Here is a 21,869-nt window from a genome sequence, read left to right on the forward strand (position 1 = left end):
TAATTTAAGAATGCATATTATGATTGCCCAGGTTGTCCTGAAAAAACATGTTAATTACTTGACTTTTCATATTAATTTAATTTTTTTTCCATTTCCTGTTTTTATGAATACCTACATCTATTATTATGCCGTACTATGTTGATATCTCCAGATTGTGTTCAATTCATATTGTCATTTTATCAGTCGTTAACATCATTTAGTTATCATCACATCATGCAAACACACAAGGTGTAAAGGTGCCTCGTACATGGGGGGAGCCATTCATTACCCCTTAAGGATAAGGTTAGCTTGTGTCATAAGCTAGATACATGCAGCAATATTCTAATGAGTTATTTCTGCCTGATGACCAAAGGGGATGTTGGATGTTTTGAGGTAGACCTTTGAATTTCAATGAAGCAGAGGTTATGTGCCCACCTCAATTGTGTTTATGCAAGTCAATGAAGATCAAACATGAAAGCAATCAGCAAACTGCTTTATAACAGTGTTGACATAAAAGAAAGGTAGTGTTTGCTTTGAGTTTCCACACACTCTTCATTGTTCCTGCTGCAGTGAAGGAAGGAAGTCACAGAGCAACACAATTATTATTTTTCTCTATTAGGTCAGTTCTGCCCAGCAGAACAAATACTTTCTCTGTTTCTATAGTAACACCTTAGACATTTGTTAGAGGTATCGCCACATGAGACTGAAGCACCGGTTTAAGATTAAGGACAGATTAAGGATATTTCCAGAGACAAGTGTAGTTCCAGCATGCATTATACTGTCCAAGACTTATTTCCAAGATTAATTTGGGAGCTTTCAGATCAACTTTCATAACCCTTTAAATCCCAACCCATAAAAAATGGGTTTACTTGGCCCTTTAACAAAATGTTTAAAAATTATGCATCAATCCACAGGGTCGCCGGGACAGATTTCTCTCTCCCCAGCCACATTCACCAGTTCATCCTTTAAGATCCCAAGGCATTCTAAGGTCATCTGAAAGTTATAATCCCTCCAGCATGTCCCCGAGGTTTCCTCTCAGAGGGACATGCCCGGAACACCTCACCGGAGAGGTGTCCAGGAGGCACCCTAACCAGATGCCCAATCCACCTCCTCTGACTCCTCTCGATGTGGAGGAGCAATGGCTCTACTCTGAGCCCCTCCTGGATGGCTGAGCTCTCTAAGGTACTAGGTGACTGCCAGGTGACTAGACTCCCTAAGGGAAAGCCTGGCAGAAGGATCTCATTTCAGCTACTTGTACATCTTGTTCTTTCAGTCATTACCCACAATTTGTGGCCGTGATTGTGGGAAAGTTGATTGACCGGTAAATGAAGAACTTTGGCTTTTTGCTCAGCTCCTTCTTCACCTTAACAGACCGATGCAGAGTCTGCATTATTGCAGACGTCGTCGTTCTTCATCTTTCCCTCACTCATAAACTCCTTTTCTTGGGGCAGAACCTCCTTCCTGGTCCAAAAAGGACACAATACCATTTTCCAACTCAGGACCATGGTCTCAGATTTGGAAGTGTTGATTCTCATCCCAGCCGGTTCACTCCAGTGGGAACTAGAGATCACAACTTGATGAGGCCAACAGAACCACATCATCTGCAAACACCAGGAACCCAATTCTGAGGCCACTGAACCGGATCCATTCAACATGCCTTGAAATTAATTTACAATTAATTATCATGTGAAATGTCAAAATTATAGCAGTATAGTATTCTGGCTTCTTGTATCAACTATGGGGCAGAAGACAGGTTTCAGATTGTGCACAACAAGGTTATAAACAAAGTTTTCACCATGAACTTGTGCAAAAGGTGTCAAGCTATATCAGATATGATACATACAGCATTAAAAGCTTAATAGGGTATAATTTATTGTTTCTCGGTCTAGATTTAGTTATTAACAAAGAATTTAATTCTTCTTACTTCAGGGATCACCACTGTGCTGACCATGACGACCATCAACACCCACTTGAGGGAGACGCTACCCAAGATCCCCTACGTCAAGGCCATTGACATGTACCTGATGGGATGCTTCGTTATGGTTTTCCTGGCCCTGCTCGAGTATGCCTTTGTCAACTACATCTTCTTTGGGAGGGGTCCCCAGATGCAAAAGAAGCTTGCAGAGAAGGCAGAAAAGGCCAACAATGAAAGGGCAGCCAAGTATGATGCGGCAAGGGTAAGTTTGACTCCGTTTGTTGGATTAGTTTTGGTGAAATGGCAGGGAAAAAAACAAAAGAAATGTCTATATTTGCACCACTAAAATCTGTTTTAGAAGTGTCTAAACGGCAACGATGCCCATGAAGACTGTTCCCCGCATTTGTCTGAATATTTTCATCTCTTCAGGAGGCAGGTAGTAGGACCGCATCCCTAAAACGGTCCAATCAAGTTAAGGGTCTTCGCCACTCACGCTCGGTGAGTTTTCCCTTTCAGTGAGACTCCATCGCCATCAGCCAACATGGATGTGGTTCATTTTCTTTTTGCCTTTGATGCAAAATATCTTTTCATCCATGCAACGACTTCAGCAATGACATCTCCATGACATTGCATATCGTGAAATGATGCTCATGCGCACGTTGTGAGAGCTGGTGTCGGATATGATGGCGTTTCCTGTTTACAGAGCTCATCTTTAATGCATGTTGTTTGTAAAGCCTTTTTCATTGAAACCATCAATGATCATTTCTTTCATGGCGCATGTCAGGAAATGGTGAAGCAGTTTTGACTTCTACTGGGTAGTCACTGCAGAGGTCCCCCATGTATCCATTATAAATAAATGTTACTATTACAAGAATTGAGAGCAATAGGAGAAAATGGGAGATCTGATAAGAGCTTTATGAGCTGAAGGGAGTCTCTGATTTGATTTGATGAATTTCAGTTTGATTTTAATGTGTTTTTTAAAATGTATTTTGACCTTTTGCTGTATACTTTGGTAAATGTCAAACTCATTCAATACATTAAGTATGGTGTCATAAAGAGCGTAATAATATCCTTGTAATTGTATAACATACTATAAAACCCCTTTTTAGCACTTTATGTTAGTTATAAAAACAACTACAGCCTGGAACTCATGTAAGAATATTAAAAATGTTCTTTTATGAAATTAGAATACACTTCCAAATGCTGTAGGGCTTAGTGCAACATTTTCAGGGCTGTTGCTGGGAGTTTCTTGGTGTTAAATTAGTACAACCTCAACTCCAAAACTGTGCTGATGCTGTGAAACTGAGAATAAAAACAGAAAGCATTGACTTACTAATCTAAAAAAACCATATTATATTTCTATGAGAATATAAACAACATATGAGGTGTTAAAATTGAGTCATTTTACCATTTAATGGAAAATATTAGCTCATTTTGAATTTGATAGCAGCGACACACCCGTTAAAAACTATATAAGGATTAAGAAAAATTAAACATATAAAACAAGTGGAAGAGCATTTGACTCCTGATTAGGTTGATTGGCATCAGGTCAGTAACATGATTGGGTATAAAAAGAGCATTTTAAAGAAGCGGAGCCTCTCAGATGTGAATGAGGTTCACTAATCTGCAACAAACTGAATCCAAAAGTTCCGGAAAAACTTTAGAAAAATGTTCCTCAGTGTAAAATTTTCAAAACTTTGTACAGTGTAAATCAAATTTTTCAAAGAATGAGAAGGAATCTCTGTGCACATTGGCCAAACTTGAAGGTCAAAACCAGTTGCTGCTAATTATGTACTGGAATTTACTTAATTGGATCAGGAACACTTGAACTGAACTAGTCTGCCTGCAGTCCAGACCTTTCACCAGCAGAAAACATCTGGAGTATCATGAAAACAAAAATCCAACACCAAAGGTCTAGAAGTGTTGAGTAGCTAGAGACCTGCACAAGACCAATGAGACAAAATTCCTGTCCTAAAACTCCAGCAACTGGTGTTCTCACTTCCCAGATGTTTACAGATGTTTCTTTTTTTTTTTTTTAAACTTTTTTAAGATGGATGCTACACAATGCTAAACATCACCCAGTTAAACATTTTTCAGATGTTCAACTTCATCAAATTGGACATATTTGCTCATGTTTTCCATGAAAAAAGATCAAATATCTTACTTTTAACATCAGATATGTTGTTTATGTTCGATTCAGGAAAAACAAATTGGCTCGTTAGCGCTGAAAATCTTCAAATTCTGTTTCTCTTTACATTTTACACAATGTCCCACCTTGTTCAGAATTAGGGTTTTAAACCCTAAAATATGAAACCATTAAAGCATGACATGTTCACTACTGTGTTTCTTTTTTTTTTAGTTAACTCAAAATTTACTACATGAAAATAAAAAAAAATGTGGGACTTCACCAGTTGCTACATTTGCATGAACAACCTAATGTCCTCTTGCCATTCCTATTTATCTGTTTTGTGGCACACTCATCATAAGCATGTATTATGACGTTCAGTCCTGCATCTCCTTTCTTGAAAGAAATTGCTGATATAAGTCTAAATAAAGAACTTTTTTTTTTAGATAGTTTGGTTATATGGGCTGTCAATGGCCACAATTTTACCTGTGCCTTTAGCTTGGCTAAACATGTCCAACAACTGATTTATTGCTTTTTTTCTATCTAAAATACAAATTATTTTCCCAATTGGGTTAGAAAATGTGTTCCTAAGTCATGTGGGAAAAATGTAGAGTAATAGAAGGTGAGCTATGCACCTTTTCTTGCATGAGATCTGAAAAATATAATATTGTTTGTTCTTTACCATTAGCATGCTAGCTAGCACCAGCTTATTTGAAGATCTGAAGCTGCTCGGTCAGGTCCATGACTATTGCATTTGCAGTATCTCCCAAGTCATGAAGCACCTCAGTGTCCTCATTTGAATATTCTTGAATCTTGTGCCTCAGATCTTGAGCCAGCATCGGCTCGAGGAGAAGAAGCATCAGTTTCCTCTGACAGCTGAAAGGTTGCTCAAAGGGAAAAGGTCGAAGAGAGGAATAAGACCATAGAAATCCTACTCTTGCATTCCTTTCAATTTTCCATGAAAATGGCATGTTTACAATGGTAGGCATATAATCTGGTGGTAAAAATGCGTCCACATGCAGAAAGCATGCTTGAAGGTACTTACAAGTACAACCGTTGCTGAATGTATTTTCTCATAAAATAAAGTTTTTATTGTAATTTTGTTCTGAAGTGAATGAAAAAAAAAAAAGTAAAATATATCCTCACAGGACTCTGGTTGAATTGCATCCCTTTTAGTTGAGATATTTCAACTAACCCTAAAGATTAAAGCACACCTATTTTTGCTTTCTTGGGGCACCATCAACAGGCTAAAAGCCATTTTCATGCCAGTCCATCAGTTTGTCAGCATGCAGAATGAATCGTATTAACCAACCATGGTTACAATTTTCTCCAAAAAAAAAAAAAAAAAAACACCCGACAAAGAAGATGAGGAACAACATGGGTGTTTATTTTGAGGATATACCACAGCATCGGATTTATTTACACCTCTACAATATACATCAACCAGTTAGATGTACATGCATGGTAAGATTCAGAGAAATTGACCCGAAAAGTCATATAAATAGAGCTGTGAGCATGTCTGCACAGTCCCAATCAATTTATTGTAGATAGATGTGAAAGCCATGTCCCAGACCTAAAGCTCCACAGTTGAAGCAGATACATTAGTGGAGCGGAAGTCATTTAATTCATAGAACTAATAAGACAATAACAGCCCAGGTTCCTCTTCTTCTACTCTGGTTTGATCCTCTTATTGGTTGTATGTCAGCTCTACAACTCAACACTACCACCCACAGTTTCAGGTGGTATTGCTCCAATTTCTGTGTCAAGTAATGGATGGTCAACCCCGGGAATCCATAGAACGTGGAAGCGTTATGTAAGCACTGTGGGTGCGCTGAGCTTTCCGCCTGACACCCTATTTTATATGCAGAGTTTCAGAGGGGAATGTCTGTGTCCCGGTTCACATGAGGATTGCGTCATTGTGCCATAGTTAGTGTAGGCCTACTTAAAATGCTTTATAAAAGGCTTTAAAGGAAACAAAAAAGCAATGAATATAAAAGCAGGCACAGTTTGACTGGTGCCGCTCTTTATTTTTTTACAGCAGGGATGTGTGGTGTCAAAACAACAGGTTACTAAACAGCACAACTTGTCTCCTCCAAGATCAATGCCGTTTTCCATAGTGTCATTTCTGAAATGAAACACTCCAACCTACGGGATTGGTGCTGGTGCCACCGGTTAATGAGGAAATGTTGATGTTTCAGAGTAAAACGCATCCAAAGTGGACATAGTCTCACTGGAAAATTCCACCGGATCCACTGGTTTTCATCAACTGATTTCCTGCCTGAACGATCCACTCTGCTCTTGATTGACAAGGTTTCAAAGCGTCAAAAATAGAACCAATGTGAGTTTTAGAGAAGTGGAAAGCGGCAGCACTTCTGGGACGCTTCAGAAACACGCTGCACCTCATCTAGTGGAACCAGTCCTGTCGACCGGTGTTGCTTCGGTCGGCTGTGAAGGCAAGGCGCACCGTGATGATTTTATGTTCAATGGGATAGAGGGGTAAGCCCCTTGAAAACAGAAAAAAATGTATGCATAAGGGACATGAGATTAATGAAACTGTCCTACCTGGTAAAGGCATGGTTAGCTGTTGGAAACAAAGAGATCATAGTTTACCTACCAAACTGCAGGGAACAGGTCTTAACTTTCTGAGACGGAAACATATTGTAGGTTTTGAAAATGTTTTAGGCTTGAGTTCTTTTAAGATGTTCAAATTTTGACTTTTTTGATGAAACCCCTTCTTAGTAGCATTTAGCTTTAGAGTAGCTATCAGGAAACCTGATTAAAACTCTGCAATCTGTTACACATGTAGGGGTTATAAGCTGGTGTAATAAAGGACATGATACTACTTCAGCTAAGATCCACCTGAGATCAGAAACACACAACGAGCATGCATACAAGAAGAAGATTTATACTGAGTTTGATTTACGATCAAATTATTATGTATTTCTTTATCCTTTCAGGCGGAGCCCCACGGCCATGGGAACATCCTGCTGACCACCCTGGAGATCCATAACGAAGTGGCGGGAGGTGAAATCACCACTAGCGTGGCAGACATTAGGAACTCTCAGTCCATGGTGCAGTTGGACAGCACGGCCTCGTCGCACATCCAGTACCGTAAGCAGAGCGGAGGAATTGGGCCACGCTCCGCAAGCCGCCACTCCTTGGACCGGTCTGCCCAGATGAAACGCAGCCGCCTGCGGAGGCGATCCTCTCAGCTCAAAATCAAAATCCCAGACCTGACGGATGTGAATGCCATTGACCGCTGGTCACGCATCATCTTTCCTTCAGTCTTCTCACTCTTCAACCTCATCTACTGGCTGTACTACGTCTGATTGGACTGTTTTGTTGTTTCTTGTTGTTGTTTAACTTTTATTTTTCATTTGATTTCTTTGTCCTCCTTTTTTTCTGTTGCTTTTATACATGATGAAATCTGTCACGTCGAAGACTGCAACACTGCAAGACAAATGAGAGAAACGGACTTCAAAAAGACTACTGAGTTCTGGACCAAACTTCTCATCTAAATTGTTTTTATATTGCAGTCTTTGAGTCCTTGGCACCAAAGTGTTTTTATTTTGAAAGTGTGTACTATAATTGAGACTTGTGACGGTCATTTCCCTACAATTGCCCTCATAGTAATTTGTAAATAGCGAGATACAAAGCCAGCAAATTTTACGACGATATTGTATTTGCAAACAAACAACAAAGAGCAGATAAAGCAACAATTTTTTAATCATAGAAAAATATATGAGAAAACTTTATACAACACAGATGGTTAGATAAGTGCAGGCAATATATAAAGATCCATTAAACACTGGTACCCTATGCACTGTAAATGCATGTAATGATCGGCTGTGGTAGATTTTTTGCCTTTGGTTATAGCACAACTTTACAGAAACAGGCTTAAACTTCTATCCAAACACAATAACTTCAAGCCGAGGATCTTCTCCTCTGTTCAGGATGATTGTTGACTCAGGTTCAGATATTTTTGGGCGTGGGGGTGAGCATCCTTTCCTTAACAAGGAAAAGGGGCTCTTTCTGGTCATTTGATAAGGAGGAGAAACCGCCAAATAAGCACAAGTTATGAACAAAACCGCCATTTTCTTCCATTTCTACCTTCAAGCAAAAACACTTCTCGTAATTCCGTGACAGAATTGCACTCAAATTTGTGAAATTTTCTCTATAAACTGTCTTTTCTTTCATTTAAAACGACTGCCAAGGGCCTTTTTTGGCAACACAGTTAATACTTAACCCATGAAATATTATGATATTTTTGTACTCTGTGTCTTCAGGTATTTGTTTGATTTCCTAACCTATCTTGTTTTACTTTGCTCAACATCAATTCTTTTGTGGTAGTAAGGAGGAACGAATCTAATGTATGTTTCTGTACATAAGTACATAGGTGTGTATATACTTAAATATACACACACACACACACATATATATATATATATATATATATATATATATATATATATATGTGTGTGTGTGTGTGTGTGTGTGTGTGTGTGTGTGTGTAATATATGTACGTGTGTATATATACAATATACTGTGCGTACATCCCAAAAAATGAATTGTGATTGTCACACCGACCATAAATTGTCAGTATACATAGTGGGGGATGGGGGTTGGGGGGGATACGACAAGGATTCACTTACCAGTTGTTTTTCAAGCATCTGATCAGTTATTGAGCATTTGGGAGGCACTCAGTACACTCCTACTCCAACAGCCAACCAATGTTGAAGTTCCACTCATGCCACCGTATGCACTGTATGTTGAGCTCTGCATTTTAACAGCTTCTTCATGCCTGGTTGTACAGCGACACAATGATGCAAATGGATTTCACAGAGTCTGAAGATGGAGCACGATATCCAGTCTGTCGAGTAATTATAAGCACATACTAGCATTGAATGTATCAGATCCATTCTTCAGGGAGAGGATAATGAGCCATGGTCATCATTTCTCCATTAGAATGTAACACACCCACTCTCACATTGCAAGTGATCAGTAGGAATGGAGAGAAGAGAGAAGGGAAGTTGTGGTGTTTTACCAATGTGTGCATGTGCATGTGTATGATGAGAAATGATTAAGGAGACTTTGGGAATTGGAAGGGCATCGGTAGACCATTCATTTTCCATGCTGCTTGCTCAAATATGAGTAAATCTCAATGTATAATAGTTTTGTGGATAAAAATAATTCTCCTGTCCGACTCATTTGAAGAATAACGTGTGCCATCCCACCTACGGTCATAAAATAATAGGTTACAACTGGCTCGTGTGTGTCAAAGGCATTTCTGTTCAGTCACTTACATGTAAAACATTCCTGCTATTTGTGCATGTACGAGAATAGTTCGCAGAGAATATGGTCTTCTACTTGATAACGGCAAGTTTGGGAACAGGTTAATAAAAAAAAACTGTAATGTGTACAGCTTGATTTGTGACAAAGAACTGAATGTATCATACTCTTGATTGTCACGGTGCAAATGCTGTCCGAAAGCAAGAATGACCGAAATCCTGATGAAGGTAGGGCTGTTGTCAATTCCATATTCGAGGAGCATAATGTGTCATTTTCTACTGTGTAGATGGGGTTGAATGCAACTGAAACCTGGGCCCAGGAAAGAAGAAAAACACCAATTATAGATGAGATATCTTTACTTAAAAAGTCAGAGCATTTAGATGAATTTGTGTTCAGGCATAAAACAAAATGTTTGTTGCAAATTTACTTGTCAAATTTTTTCATTCACCATGACATGGCTTCATTTAGCTCCAGGATCGACACCAATAGGAACCCTATATACTATGTTCTTTCTATGTGATTTATGCATATGTCACAAAAACCTGCATTTAACTGCATGCAGAAGAGGTTGTTTACACGCCATGTCAGATTAAACTTTTTATAAAGTGGTGGATCTAACAAAGCTGAAGGGCATTGTTAGAGTCCCAAATGTGATTCTGATCTACCTAAGAAGCCATCAAAAGCAAGCTGAGCTGAAAATTTAAAACTAAATAAACCAACCTTGATGCAGGGAGACAGCTACCATTGGCCATCTGCAAGTGGATTTCAGAGATCCTTCATTTGGTTTTGGACATTCGGGCCAGACCTGAAAATTGGCCAAAGAAAAGAAGAACTGTATTGTAGCAAATACATTTTTGTTAGAAACTAAAAAGTTTAACAATTATTAGGTAACTGGAAAAGTCAAAAGGTTAAAAAAAAATTTTTTTTTTAAACTATCAAAGCCTAAAAACATTTTCCAAATTAATCCAAATTGTGCATGTCAAATTGCTATGATCATATTATCTACATCATGTCAACACAACTAATTGGTTCACTTTATCAACCATGTCATCTGGAATCTGAATGAATTGATTACCATCAGGACAGATGGCATATTTTTCCATGTCAGCTTGTCAAGTCATTAAATTGTGGATTTAATGCATTTAAAAAAATAAAAGGGTCTGATGTTTTTACTGAAATGTCTTTCGGAGTCGGTACATAACATGACAGTTTAATGGCAATGGGGTCACTGCTGCATGTGGTCAAAAAGTGACAATGGTGCCATGCATATGCGGTGCCAGGGTAGATACGGAAACCAATACGTACATTTGTTAGTGAAGTATGCATAAAAATCAAAAAGTGTCTATTTCTTTTGGTGAAATCTTTCCATTAACTTTGTTAGATTATATACTCACCTTAAAATGAAATGAAAAGAAAATACTTCAATAAAATACTTTTTTTTTTTTTTTTTTTTTTTTTTTTTTTTTTTATGGAACCAGTCGGTCCAAAGCTGCTTTGTGTAGTTTAGAGGACATTTGTTATACCTATAAAATGTTCATGAAGACTCAGTGTGTTGTAAATAATACTGAGGGAAAAAAAACAAAGAAATTTTTACAGTGCAAGTTTTAAAAAAAAATCTTCCTTGCCTACTGTTTAGCTTTGAGTTTGTGATGAGATTTAAAAATGATTTAGTTTTCAAATGATCTCACTACAAAGTGGAATGGAAACCTTAGAAATGGCAACTTACAAACTCTACATGCTACTCTAGATACTTGTTTATCATGCATGCAGCAATTCTTGACTTGGGGGGGATTTATAGATCCTTTGCAAACATATTTATGAAAACTGCCAACTGCTCATTTTAGAGAGGACTCTATGCCATGTGAGCCTACATCCAAAAAGAAAAACCACAACAAAAAGGAAAAAAAAAAGTCACAGATTTCAGGTGTTGTATGGCCTTGGTCCCATGATGGAATGTGAAATGTTCTGTGCTGCCACAAAATGTATTTAGGCTTAGATTTATACTGTATATCTCTTCTATGTTTCTCTTCCTTTTTCAATAGAGTACCATGTTAAACCATCAAATAAATGATATTCATTGTACTCGTGTATTTGGTATTACGAGCACGCATGACATGTCAGAAAGGAGCCGCATTCTGTATAGCAAGCGAGATAGTACTATGGTGGCCCTGAAGTTTCACAGCAATACAAAAGCCACAAAATGTTACAACACTCCACAATTAACTGTAACAAAATACAAAAGCTGCAACAGAAGGTACGCTGCCCTTTTTAATTTAAAATTCTTAGGAAGTTATACTGCATATTATGTATGAAAAGCTACATATTCATACAAAAAGCTTAACAAGAGAAAATAACGCCAAATCTAAAGAATGAAAATGAATTTTGGTATGTGCGATTATAAATGTTGACTATAATAAGTACATTAAAAGTTACTTCCCATTAGTGGTAGTAATTGCCGTCACCATTCACTTCATTTGACGTAACTTTGACTGATGCCAACTTTGTGCAGTGTCAAAAAGGGAAACAGCAGTGTTCATTTCTGTTGTAGCTTCTGTGTTGTGTTGTGGCTAACTGGGGAGCATTGTGGTTTTTTTTTATCTGTGTTGTGACTTTGGTATTACTGTGATTGGTTCAAAAGATTCTAACACAACGCACTTCAAATAACTTGCATTAAATTTATCCCAAGCCTAGTTGGGGTTGGATTTTGGAGCACCAAAAGAACTCTCAAGCAAGGCATCTAATAGTTGCCAGTTTCTGATGCAACTACTCACAATTAAAGACTTTCCATTGTATTTGAAAAGTTTCTTTTAAGTATTATCTGATGTGTGTGAAGTAACTTCAATGAATGTGAGCCAGATTGATGGCGTTGAACAGTAAAGTAGTTCCTCATATACATAAAACCTGGGAAGGAAACATAATGTGGGGGATTATTATTGGCTGTTACAACTGTGAGTGTTTTCTGGCCCACTCAATTACAGCAAAGTTAATGATCACGCTTGTTAACCTTTTAAACTTTAACCTTAGAACAACTGGGCAGAAAAGTCCAATTTTTTTAAAATTTAAAATGGATAAGATCATGAGATAGCTCTTAGCTACAGGCAGATTGGAGTTAGCTAGAAGTCAATCATCCACCATCCAGTTCAGCTCTTCAAAAGCCTACGGGTAACGCCACGGAGGATCCGTCCATCTATTATATACAATCTATGGTAAAGGCCTGAAGACAGGTGTGTCCAGCTTCGGTCCTCGGCCACAATCCAACAGGTATCCCTGCTCCAACACGCCTGACTCAAACTAATCACTCATTGTGCAGAACTTCATTGGCTGTTGAATCTATTTAATGGAAGCCAGGTGTGTTGGAGCAGGGATACATTGAAAACCTGAAGGGCAATGGAACTCGAAGACCAACTTTGGACACCACTGCCTTAAGAAAAAGATTTTTTATTCCCTTAAACAATTGACCTTAAATGTATCTGAAATGCAACAAGCGAATAAGAGTGAAAACCTGCTTCAAGCATCAAACCTGGACAACTAAATTTTCATGAATAAGTTTAATTGTAAAGGTGGTGCAGCATAATGGAGGCTAATTTGTCTCTGAAATGTAGGGCTATATGTTAGCCCTTGTTGGCACAATGCGTGAAATTTGGTATGTCTCTTTAGTCTATCGTTAGTGTAAAGTTTTCTGCAAATATTTTCAAGGAATGATGCTGACCTCCTACTGTGGTCAAATTTAGGCTTTGTAGGTATTTTAAGTCCCTTTGGAACAATGAGTCTGGTTGAAGTCGATCAAGTCAGTGGTACACCAGAAAAGAAAGAAGGGGAAAAATATACCCCTTTGGGCCCTTTTTGGGGGTTAAAAAAGAATTTAAATGTAAAAGGAAGCTAAGCTAGTATGCCTCAGCTGAACAGGGTAATTTGTATTTACAAAAGGATGTAAAGCTAATAACTATAATTAGGCTGTTAAAAAGAGGTCAGGGCAACCAAAGGGACCCACACAGACCTAGTCTTAACTTTCACCTACTCACAACCACATACGAGTGCAGAATATGGAAGAAAGTTATGTGTTCTAATGCAGCTCAGGATGTTGGGTCTAGTCTAGGTTTATTATGACGGTAAGTATATCAGTCATTAAATGAATTTTATTGAAAGTCTTTTTGTACAAATTCTTGAATCCAACTCTATCACAGCTCTCCTGATACATCTATCCCAAATGTGAATTAAATATTAAGCTTAAATAATAATTTGCTTTTAATCTAAATCATTTGAAATTATTTGCGGAGGTTTTAGTGTAATGTCCATCATATTTTCTCAGAATCTCACATGCATGCATACAGGACAATAGCACATAGATTGAATGAACTTACCCGGCAAGCAGAAAGCTGCAACCTCCACCTCGGCTCTAAAGTCCCTCTCCATGATGAACTGTCTCCATCTGGTAAACACTACACCCATGTACACTCTCCTTTTCTCTTGGTTATTATATCTTTTTCTTTTCTTGGCTATTTTTTCCTCCTATTTATGGCCGGTTCACCAGTTCAATGGAAAATTGACAAGTTGAATGATATATGGTCGCATAAGGCTAACAAGTCTACTCCTTTGGCTACCCTATTGAAAGAAGGTGATGCAACATGGCAGCCTTCTGCTGAGTGTACCACCACCTATATATTTATAAAAAACCCAATCTAAGCTATGAGAAAGCTTTCATTTGGATGCTATTGTGACTGGACTTCAGTGGAATATGTATTTATTGAAGCAATGCTTGATTTTTCCGAATAAAAAGCCACATTAGTTACACACTGTAGCTTTAAAGGTCAATGAAGGTTACTGTGTTTTCTCAGTGTAAGAAAGGGACAAAAACAAGCAAATCAGTTATGATATTGATTCAAAAGTACCATAAACTAATAGTATTGTATATCGTCCATTCCGATGCAAGATGGATGACGTTTTGTCACCAAGATGGTAAGAAAAACAGTACACAGACTCTAGTAAAGCCTAATTTACTATGCATTCTGTAGATAAGAAGTTTTGATGTAATTGTGATCTCTAAGCATCTCAGGTGAGGAAATTAATACCAGCTTCAAAACGCACAATTTATTCATCATGACCGAATAAAATGCTGAGCTTTGCTTGTTATTTAAGTTTCTCCTGCCTCTCTTCAGTATATGTGTCCCTCAGGGTATGCATGATAGATTTTTTTCAAGCCTTTGGACCCTTTATAATGTATATAAGGGTTCTAACCCAAAGATTTATGGTGCATTTTATCTTTAAATTAATCATTCAGGAATATCATTGTTCAGCAGTTTGGGGGAGGCATGTGAACGTGGCTTCTGTTGACAGCAAAGGCACACATTCCGCCTCATGGAGAAATGACTCATGCTCTTTGATAGACTGTTCGCTGTAATACAGCAAATTAAAGGGGAATACGAGGTCAAAGATGGAGGGAGGCTGGTTGGAGGGGGAGATCATGACGGTGGTTAAGCTGCTCGCTTTGGTATAGCATTGGAAGTGTTATGTAGGTTTTAATATAGCAAATTCCAGTGGATGTGTTTGTTTATCCCACCTGATTTCTTGCTTGCCGCACAAACGGTTCTCACCTAAAGATTCATCTCCTGTTGTCAAGCTGTCTCTGCTACAGTGCATCAGGTCCCCAGATCATCTCCACGCTCAGTTTTGAGAAGATAAAAAAAGACAAACTCCTACTCTCTAACTTTGCAAGCTTGTATTGCTATGTTGAAAAATGAAAGTCAACCAAAGGTTACAGTGGCAAAAAGCAACCTTTTTTTTTTCTCTACATGCAGTTTCCATCACGCCCGCTGTCTTCATCTTAGATCCTATCGACTTTGAAAATAAGCAAGCTTCTCACATTTGGTTTAAAGAAACATCAACTGGCAACACAAATCATCTGTGTCTGTATAAGTGCTCAAAAAAGTAGATATTCAAGGCAAGTGTGGTTAAAAATGATCAAAAAAGCCTCCATTTGGGCAATTGGCCTCAAAAGGCTTGTTGCTTTTAAAGAGGCGAGTAAGCATGACATAGAGAGGCAGTATGAGCTCTGTTTATGTGCTGACTTATTGCTCCACAGCAAAGAGAATATTTCATTATTATCATTTTTATTATAATTTCATTGCTTGTCAAGAATTAGACCGATTTTGATGAATTTTTTATAATGGCAATGAGAAATGGAGGTCGCAACAGTAAACAACAAAGAACAAAGTGGAAAAAGACGTGAAGACCAGAAATATCCTATATTTTACAGACCACTTCCCTTGATTAGGGTTTGGAAATGATCATGTTGGGCAGGGGGGCCCAAAGTTGGTCTTTGAGGGTCTCTGTCCTGCAGGTTTTTGATGTATTACTGTTACATCATCCTTAGTTTATACACTGCTCAAAAAATTAAGGGAACACTAAAGTAACACGTAGATCTGAATGAATAAAATATTTTTAATAAATATTATGTTCTTTCCATAGTTGAATGTGCTGACAACAAAATCACACAAAAACTATCAATGAAAATCAAATGTATCAACCCATGGAGGTCTGGATTTGGAGTTATACTCTAAATGAAAGTGGAAAAACACACTACATGCTGATCCAACTTTGATGTAATGTCCTTTAAACAAGTCAAAATGAAGCTCAGTAGTGTGTGTGGCGTCCTCGTGCCTGTATGACCTCCCTAGGACGCCTGGGCATGCTCCTGATGCGGCGGTGGATGTTCTCCTGAGGGATCTCCTCCCAGACCTGGACTAAAGCATCCACCAACTCCTGGACAGTCTGTGGTGCAACTTGGCGTTGGTGGATGGAGCGAGACATGTTGCCCCAGATGTGCTCAACTGGATTAAGGTCTGGGGAATAGGCGGCCCAGTCCATAACATCAATGCCTTCGTGTTGCAGGAACTGCTGACACACTCCAGCCACATGAGGTCTAGCATTGTCTTGCATTAGGAGCAACCCAGAGCCAACTGCACCAGCATATGGTCCCACAAGGGGTCTGGGGATCTCATCTCGGTACCTAATGGCAGTCAGGCTACCTCTGGCGAGCACATGGAGGGCTGTGTGGCCCTCCAAAGAAATTCCACCCCACACCATTACTGAGCCACTGCCAAACCAGTCACGCTGGAGGATGTTGCAGGCAGCAGAACGTTCTCCACGGCGTCTCCAGACTCTGTCATGTCTGTCACATGTGCTCAGTGTGAATCTGCTTTCATCTGTGAAGAGCACAGGGTGCCAGTGGAGAATTTGCTAATCTTGATGTTCTCTTGCAAATGCCAAATGTCCTGCACGGTGTTGTTCTGTAAGCCAACACCCACCTGTAGACGTCAGGCCCTCATACCACCCTCATGGAGTCTGTTTCTGATTGTTTGAGCAGACACATGCACATTTGTGGCCTGCTGGAGCTCATTTTGCAGGGCTCTGGCAGTGCTCCTCCTGTTCCTCCTTGCACTCAGAAGGAGGTAGCGGTCCTGTTGCTGGGTTGTTGCCCTCCCTCGGCCTCCTCCACGTCTCCTGATGTACTGGCCTGTCTCCTGGTAGCGCCTCCATCCTATGGACACTACGCTGACAGACACAGCAAACCTTCTTTCCACAGCTCACATTGATGTGCCATCCTGGATGAGCTGCACTATCTGAGCCACTTGTGTGGGTTGTAGACTCCGTCTCATGCTACCACTAGAGTGAAAGCACCGCCAGCATTCAAAAGTGACTAAAACATCAGCCAAGAAGCATCAGAACTGAGAAATGGTCTGTGGTCACCACCTGCAGAACCACTTCTTGGTTGGGTGTATCTTGCCAATTGTCTATAATTTCCACCTGTTGTCTATTCCAGTTGCACAATAGCATGTGGAATCGATTGCCAATCAGTGTTGCTTTCTAAGTGGACAGTTTGAATTCACAGAAGTATGGTTGACTTGGAGTTACATTGTGTTGTTTAGGTGTTCCCTTTATTTTTTGAGCACTGTATTAAATGGATCCACTAGCCTATTAAATTATGCACAATGACTGATTAGCTTGAGTAAGATGTGTTGACCTGCAGGTCTTTCTGGGATGCATGGAAGACCTGAAGAATTGTGGCTCCCGAGGACCGGAGCTGAACACCCCTGATGTTGGGACTTACAAGGTAACTGACACTGTCATCAAGTCTGTTTTACTGGTTGCCATGGATACATGTAAACACAACAAGAGACAGCACTTTTTCATAACCTCGTTAGCTTCAGGCTGTAACATCACGTTGTTAAGATTTGGAAATGATCATGTTTGAGCTAAAATACATTTTTCTTACAAATCAACTGTCAGCATCATGAACAAATTTTAATAGTTGCCATGGATACATAGAAATAAGTCACCATAAAATTTCTTTGCCTATTAGAGTCAAATTAAATTCATTCATTCATTTTCTGAACCGCTTATTCCAATTCAGGGTTGTGGGGAAGCTGGAGCCTATCCCAGCTGGCTTTGGGCGACAGGCAGGGTACACCCTGGACAGCTCGCCAGTCCATCGCAGGGCCACACACAGAGAGACGAACAACCACACTCACACTCACTCCTAGGGGCAATTTAGAGTAACCAATTAACCTATCATGCATGTCTTTGGATGGTGGGAGGAAGCCGGAGTACCCGGAGAGAACCCACGCATACACGGGGAGAACATGCAAACTCCACACAGAAAGGCCACTGACCAAACCAGCCAAGGATTGAACCAGCAACCTTCTTGCTGTGAGGCCACAGTGCTAACCACTGCGCCACCGTGCAGCCCGTCAAATTAAATTATTTTTCAAAAGTGGAACGTCAAGCTTTCGGGGTCATGTCATGGAGACAGCTTAAGTGGAAGATTTTTGTGATTCTTCAGAACACATTTCCACAGAAAAAGCCCAGAAATATTCTGCATTTCATAAATAGACCTTTTTGGTCCAGAAATATATCATGATTTTTTTTTTTTTTGTTTATCAAAACAAATTAAAGTTAATTAAACTACAATCCCAGTTTAATAAAAGTTTGTGAATTAAATGTTATAAATCTTATAATATTTATTTTAGGAAAGATAATTAAATACATATGTTGAAAAAGTAGATATTTAACTCTGAATTTGATGGCAGAAGTGTGTTTTTAAAGAGATTAAACAACTTTTTAGCACTTTGCAGTGTCCCATCTTCTATTTACACTCTAAACCTTTCAGAGATAAATGTTGTCTCATTCCTGTCTGACAGAGCTGCCTTCCCAAAGTTCAGGAGTCCTAAAACAACTCCACTGGCATCACCACATCATTGTATAAAGAAATTAAAGCCCACATTTATTAAATATGAGATTTTTTTTTTTTTTATAAGGGTTGTCGAAAGTAATGTGTTTTCTATTATCTTTGGATTTTTTTTTTTTGTGTGTTTTGTTATTGTTGTGTTGTTTCCTGTTTTATTTTGTTGAATTTTCTCCTCTATTCTGTTTGCTTCACTTCCTGTTCATCTGCACTGCCGGTTTAATTTGCTAATTTGCTTCACCTGCTCCCCGTTAGCTCACCTCAGTGTGTATGCACTTATTATTATTTATTTACTGCCAGTTCATGTTGTGCCTCTGATGTCGCCATTGTTGTAAGTCTGCATATGTTTCAGTTTTTTTTAGTTCTAATTGAACCTGTGTTCCTGTTTCCTTCCTGCCTCACCCTCCACATACTGAAACAGTGTTAATGCACAAATTAAAGTTATTACTGATGCCATATTAAAAATCTGAATTTCGCATCGTCTCTGTAAAAAAACCTGGTTTTGGATATTTAGGTGCAGTGAATTACAGCAGTGAATCATTTCACCAAAAACCAATTTTTCCTTTTTCTTTGATGCACTTTCTGATATTTTTTAAAGCTTACATTTTAAAGGTTTTATCATCATGTTCGCAGATATCAGTTTTGTTTGTCCTGAACTTTACAAACCTCTAACTTTAAAGATATTTTACCGCTCTCATCGTTCATGTCCCATGGCCATTCCTGACGCATCATTTGAGCTTTACCCGTCTATTTTAGGTTAAAATCACCCATCAGTTAAGATACAAACCAGGACTGTCATCCTTTTAGCAATCTAAATACAAATGATGACTTAATGGGTTTATTTATATGCTATTTTGTTAGACCAGGTCAAGCTGGCCATCATCTCTTCAGACTTATAAATGCTTTGAGCCTTGTGAATCCTCTGTATTTGCTCTTTTTGAAGAGGATGCTGCCATCATCCATCATGTTGTTGTTCATGCCCCGTGATGATCACTAAGCTTTGTTTTTTCGCTACACCAGATTCTTGAAGGTCCCACTATTGCCTTGATGCATTTGTTTTATTTTGACAGTCTAAATCTAGGCACCTTCAGGTGCATTTCGAGCCCCCAAATGGCTAGCAGTGGCCCTGCTTTCCTTGAAACGCCATGTAATTTCTCAACCCCTTGTGTACTCTGGATGAGACATTGGTCTTTTTGTGAATACATTATTCATATCTTTTAAATGGCTTTTTAGCATCCTTGCCAGGTTCATATAGTTTCAAACCCTCATGTGTTGTCACACTTGTAAAAACTTAGCAACTTTTAAGCAGTGCTGTGCTGTAAAGACGGTTGCATGGCAACAGCAGCTTCCACAGTCGGGCCTTCCTGCAAACACCAGCTGTATTGTGTGTTGCCTGTTAGAGACGAAGCCCCCCCTTGGACACCATGGCTAAGTTGTTCTAATACGAGTAAGTGCCAGCTTATCAATGCACTTGCTTCGTAATGTGACAGAAGATGAGAGCGCAGAGTGGTCGGACGCTGGTGAACTCTCAGTGGTGACGGCTGACCCAAAAAAAAAAACTGCCTACCAGCTCTGAAAACTCACGAGGCGGCGCAGACTCAGCCCCGTGTTTCGAGTTGAGAAACTAACTCACTGAATGAATTCTTTCTGATGTCTTCTTTCCGTCTCCCTCCCCTCCGACCCCCCCCGCCCAGCTGCAAGCAAACTGACATACTTTCTTTAATTCATCAGCTGCATGGCGAGTGATGGAGGGAGCGTGGGAGAGAGTAAGAGGGAGAAGGGATGGATGGAGAGAGAAGGAAAGTCTGTTTCAGCATCAAAAGACTGTCTCTGAGACTGGGGGGAATACACTGACTCTTCGATGTGCTTTTTGATGATGCCTTTCTGTTTTATGAACAGCAGCAGAAAAGTATTAGCCTACTTCTCCCGATCACTCATCTGAATAGACTTTGCCACTCATTATTTCCTCTCATGCATGCTTTTTACCTTGTCTCTCATTATAACCTGTCTTCTGTCAGACATACTTCCTGGTATCAGCTGGCAGGAGCTGCACAACACAATATAGTGATGGCTCATCTGCCCTGCAGTGAATCCTCTCCACTCCCCGAGGGGATAAACTTTTTCTTGAAAGGGCCAGTGTATATCCCTGAGTCATTAAACATTTAAAGGGCTATTCCCTTTGTGTTTGATACTGCAGAGAATAACACTTCCTATTATATATGACCCAGAAACAACTCACTCATATCTGGAGACACATCTCACTGCAGTAATTATGAAGAAAAAAACAGGGTCTTTAGAGGCAGATTGAAGAGAATACTAACTTGCTCGGATCATAATGCTGTTTTGCTTTGTCAAAATGGAGAGGAAGGTTTATGCAGCACATTAGTGGCAGCGATGCAAGGCTGATTAATGTTATGTTTAACTGAACATGACAGCATGGCTGCATCAGTAGTTGTTCGGCTAATTGAATTAAACGCAACTTGCAAAGTAAGACTTTACAGCAGATGCCTTTTAGGAATGATTTACATAGACGTGATAAAGCAGTAAATCGTTGACACATAACCAGATGTTGGTCCTCTTGGCTCAGATTTAATGTTTTCATTTAGGTTTGTATTGACAGTCATGTCGCAATACTTTTGCTTCGTCTTTTAAATCAACATTATGTTGTCTTACAACTTCATATTCTTGTATTAATGACTTAAAACTGAATTTATTACAAATATGTAAACACAAATCCATGCAAAATGTAAGAGGAAAGCCGAAAAGGACTGGAATAACAAACAATTAACAATAATTATATACAAAGATATAATCAATAATATGAAAAACATTCAATTGAAAACTGAAAATAAATGAATAAAAATATTCATCACGGGGTTAATCAGAGGTCTAATGAAGATGCAAAAAAAAAAGTATTTTGCGCTTTTTATTGATGGTAAAAATCCTGCAAAGACTTGCTACTTTCAAGTCCAATAGTAAAATTCTGAAAACCTAAAACCAAGTATGGATAGTTTTGATACTAACAGCTTGATTGATACCAGTGTGATAGCAACGATACAAAATAAGGAGGATAAAGTTGTTTTGGGGTATTTGGACACCGAATCATACCAAAAAATCAGCTTCTCCCAATAGAATAATTCCAAATTTGGGTTTTATGGTGTGAGGAATAATTTAGTTTTTTATTTATTGTGTTGAAAAATGAACACGTTAATTCAACAGAATAATTTCTTTGCATCAACACTTTATTTTGACAGTCCTATTAAAAAGTATTGGTATAGATGATACCTTTATTTGCCAATGATGGCATCAATATCGATCGA

General features: G+C 38.9%; 1 protein-coding gene across 1 annotated transcript in view; it reads left to right on the plus strand.

The window, feature by feature from the left end:
• The window catches only part of LOC306773884 (gamma-aminobutyric acid receptor subunit beta-3-like), a gene marked incomplete at its 3' end in the record, with an annotated part of 90,953 nt that extends 83,605 nt beyond the window's left edge, over positions 1 to 7,348 (plus strand). The window contains exons 9-10 of the mRNA XM_079263828.1: positions 1,909 to 2,156; positions 6,983 to 7,348. Coding sequence (XP_079119954.1) covers positions 1,909 to 2,156; positions 6,983 to 7,348 — 614 coding nt within the window. The remainder of the gene's footprint in view (positions 1 to 1,908; positions 2,157 to 6,982) is intronic.
• Between the last annotated feature and the right edge of the window lie 14,521 nt (positions 7,349 to 21,869).

Source organism: Telmatherina bonti, assembly GCF_933228915.1.
Source record: "Telmatherina bonti genome assembly, chromosome: 24".
Classification (NCBI taxonomy): domain Eukaryota; kingdom Metazoa; phylum Chordata; class Actinopteri; order Atheriniformes; family Telmatherinidae; genus Telmatherina; species Telmatherina bonti.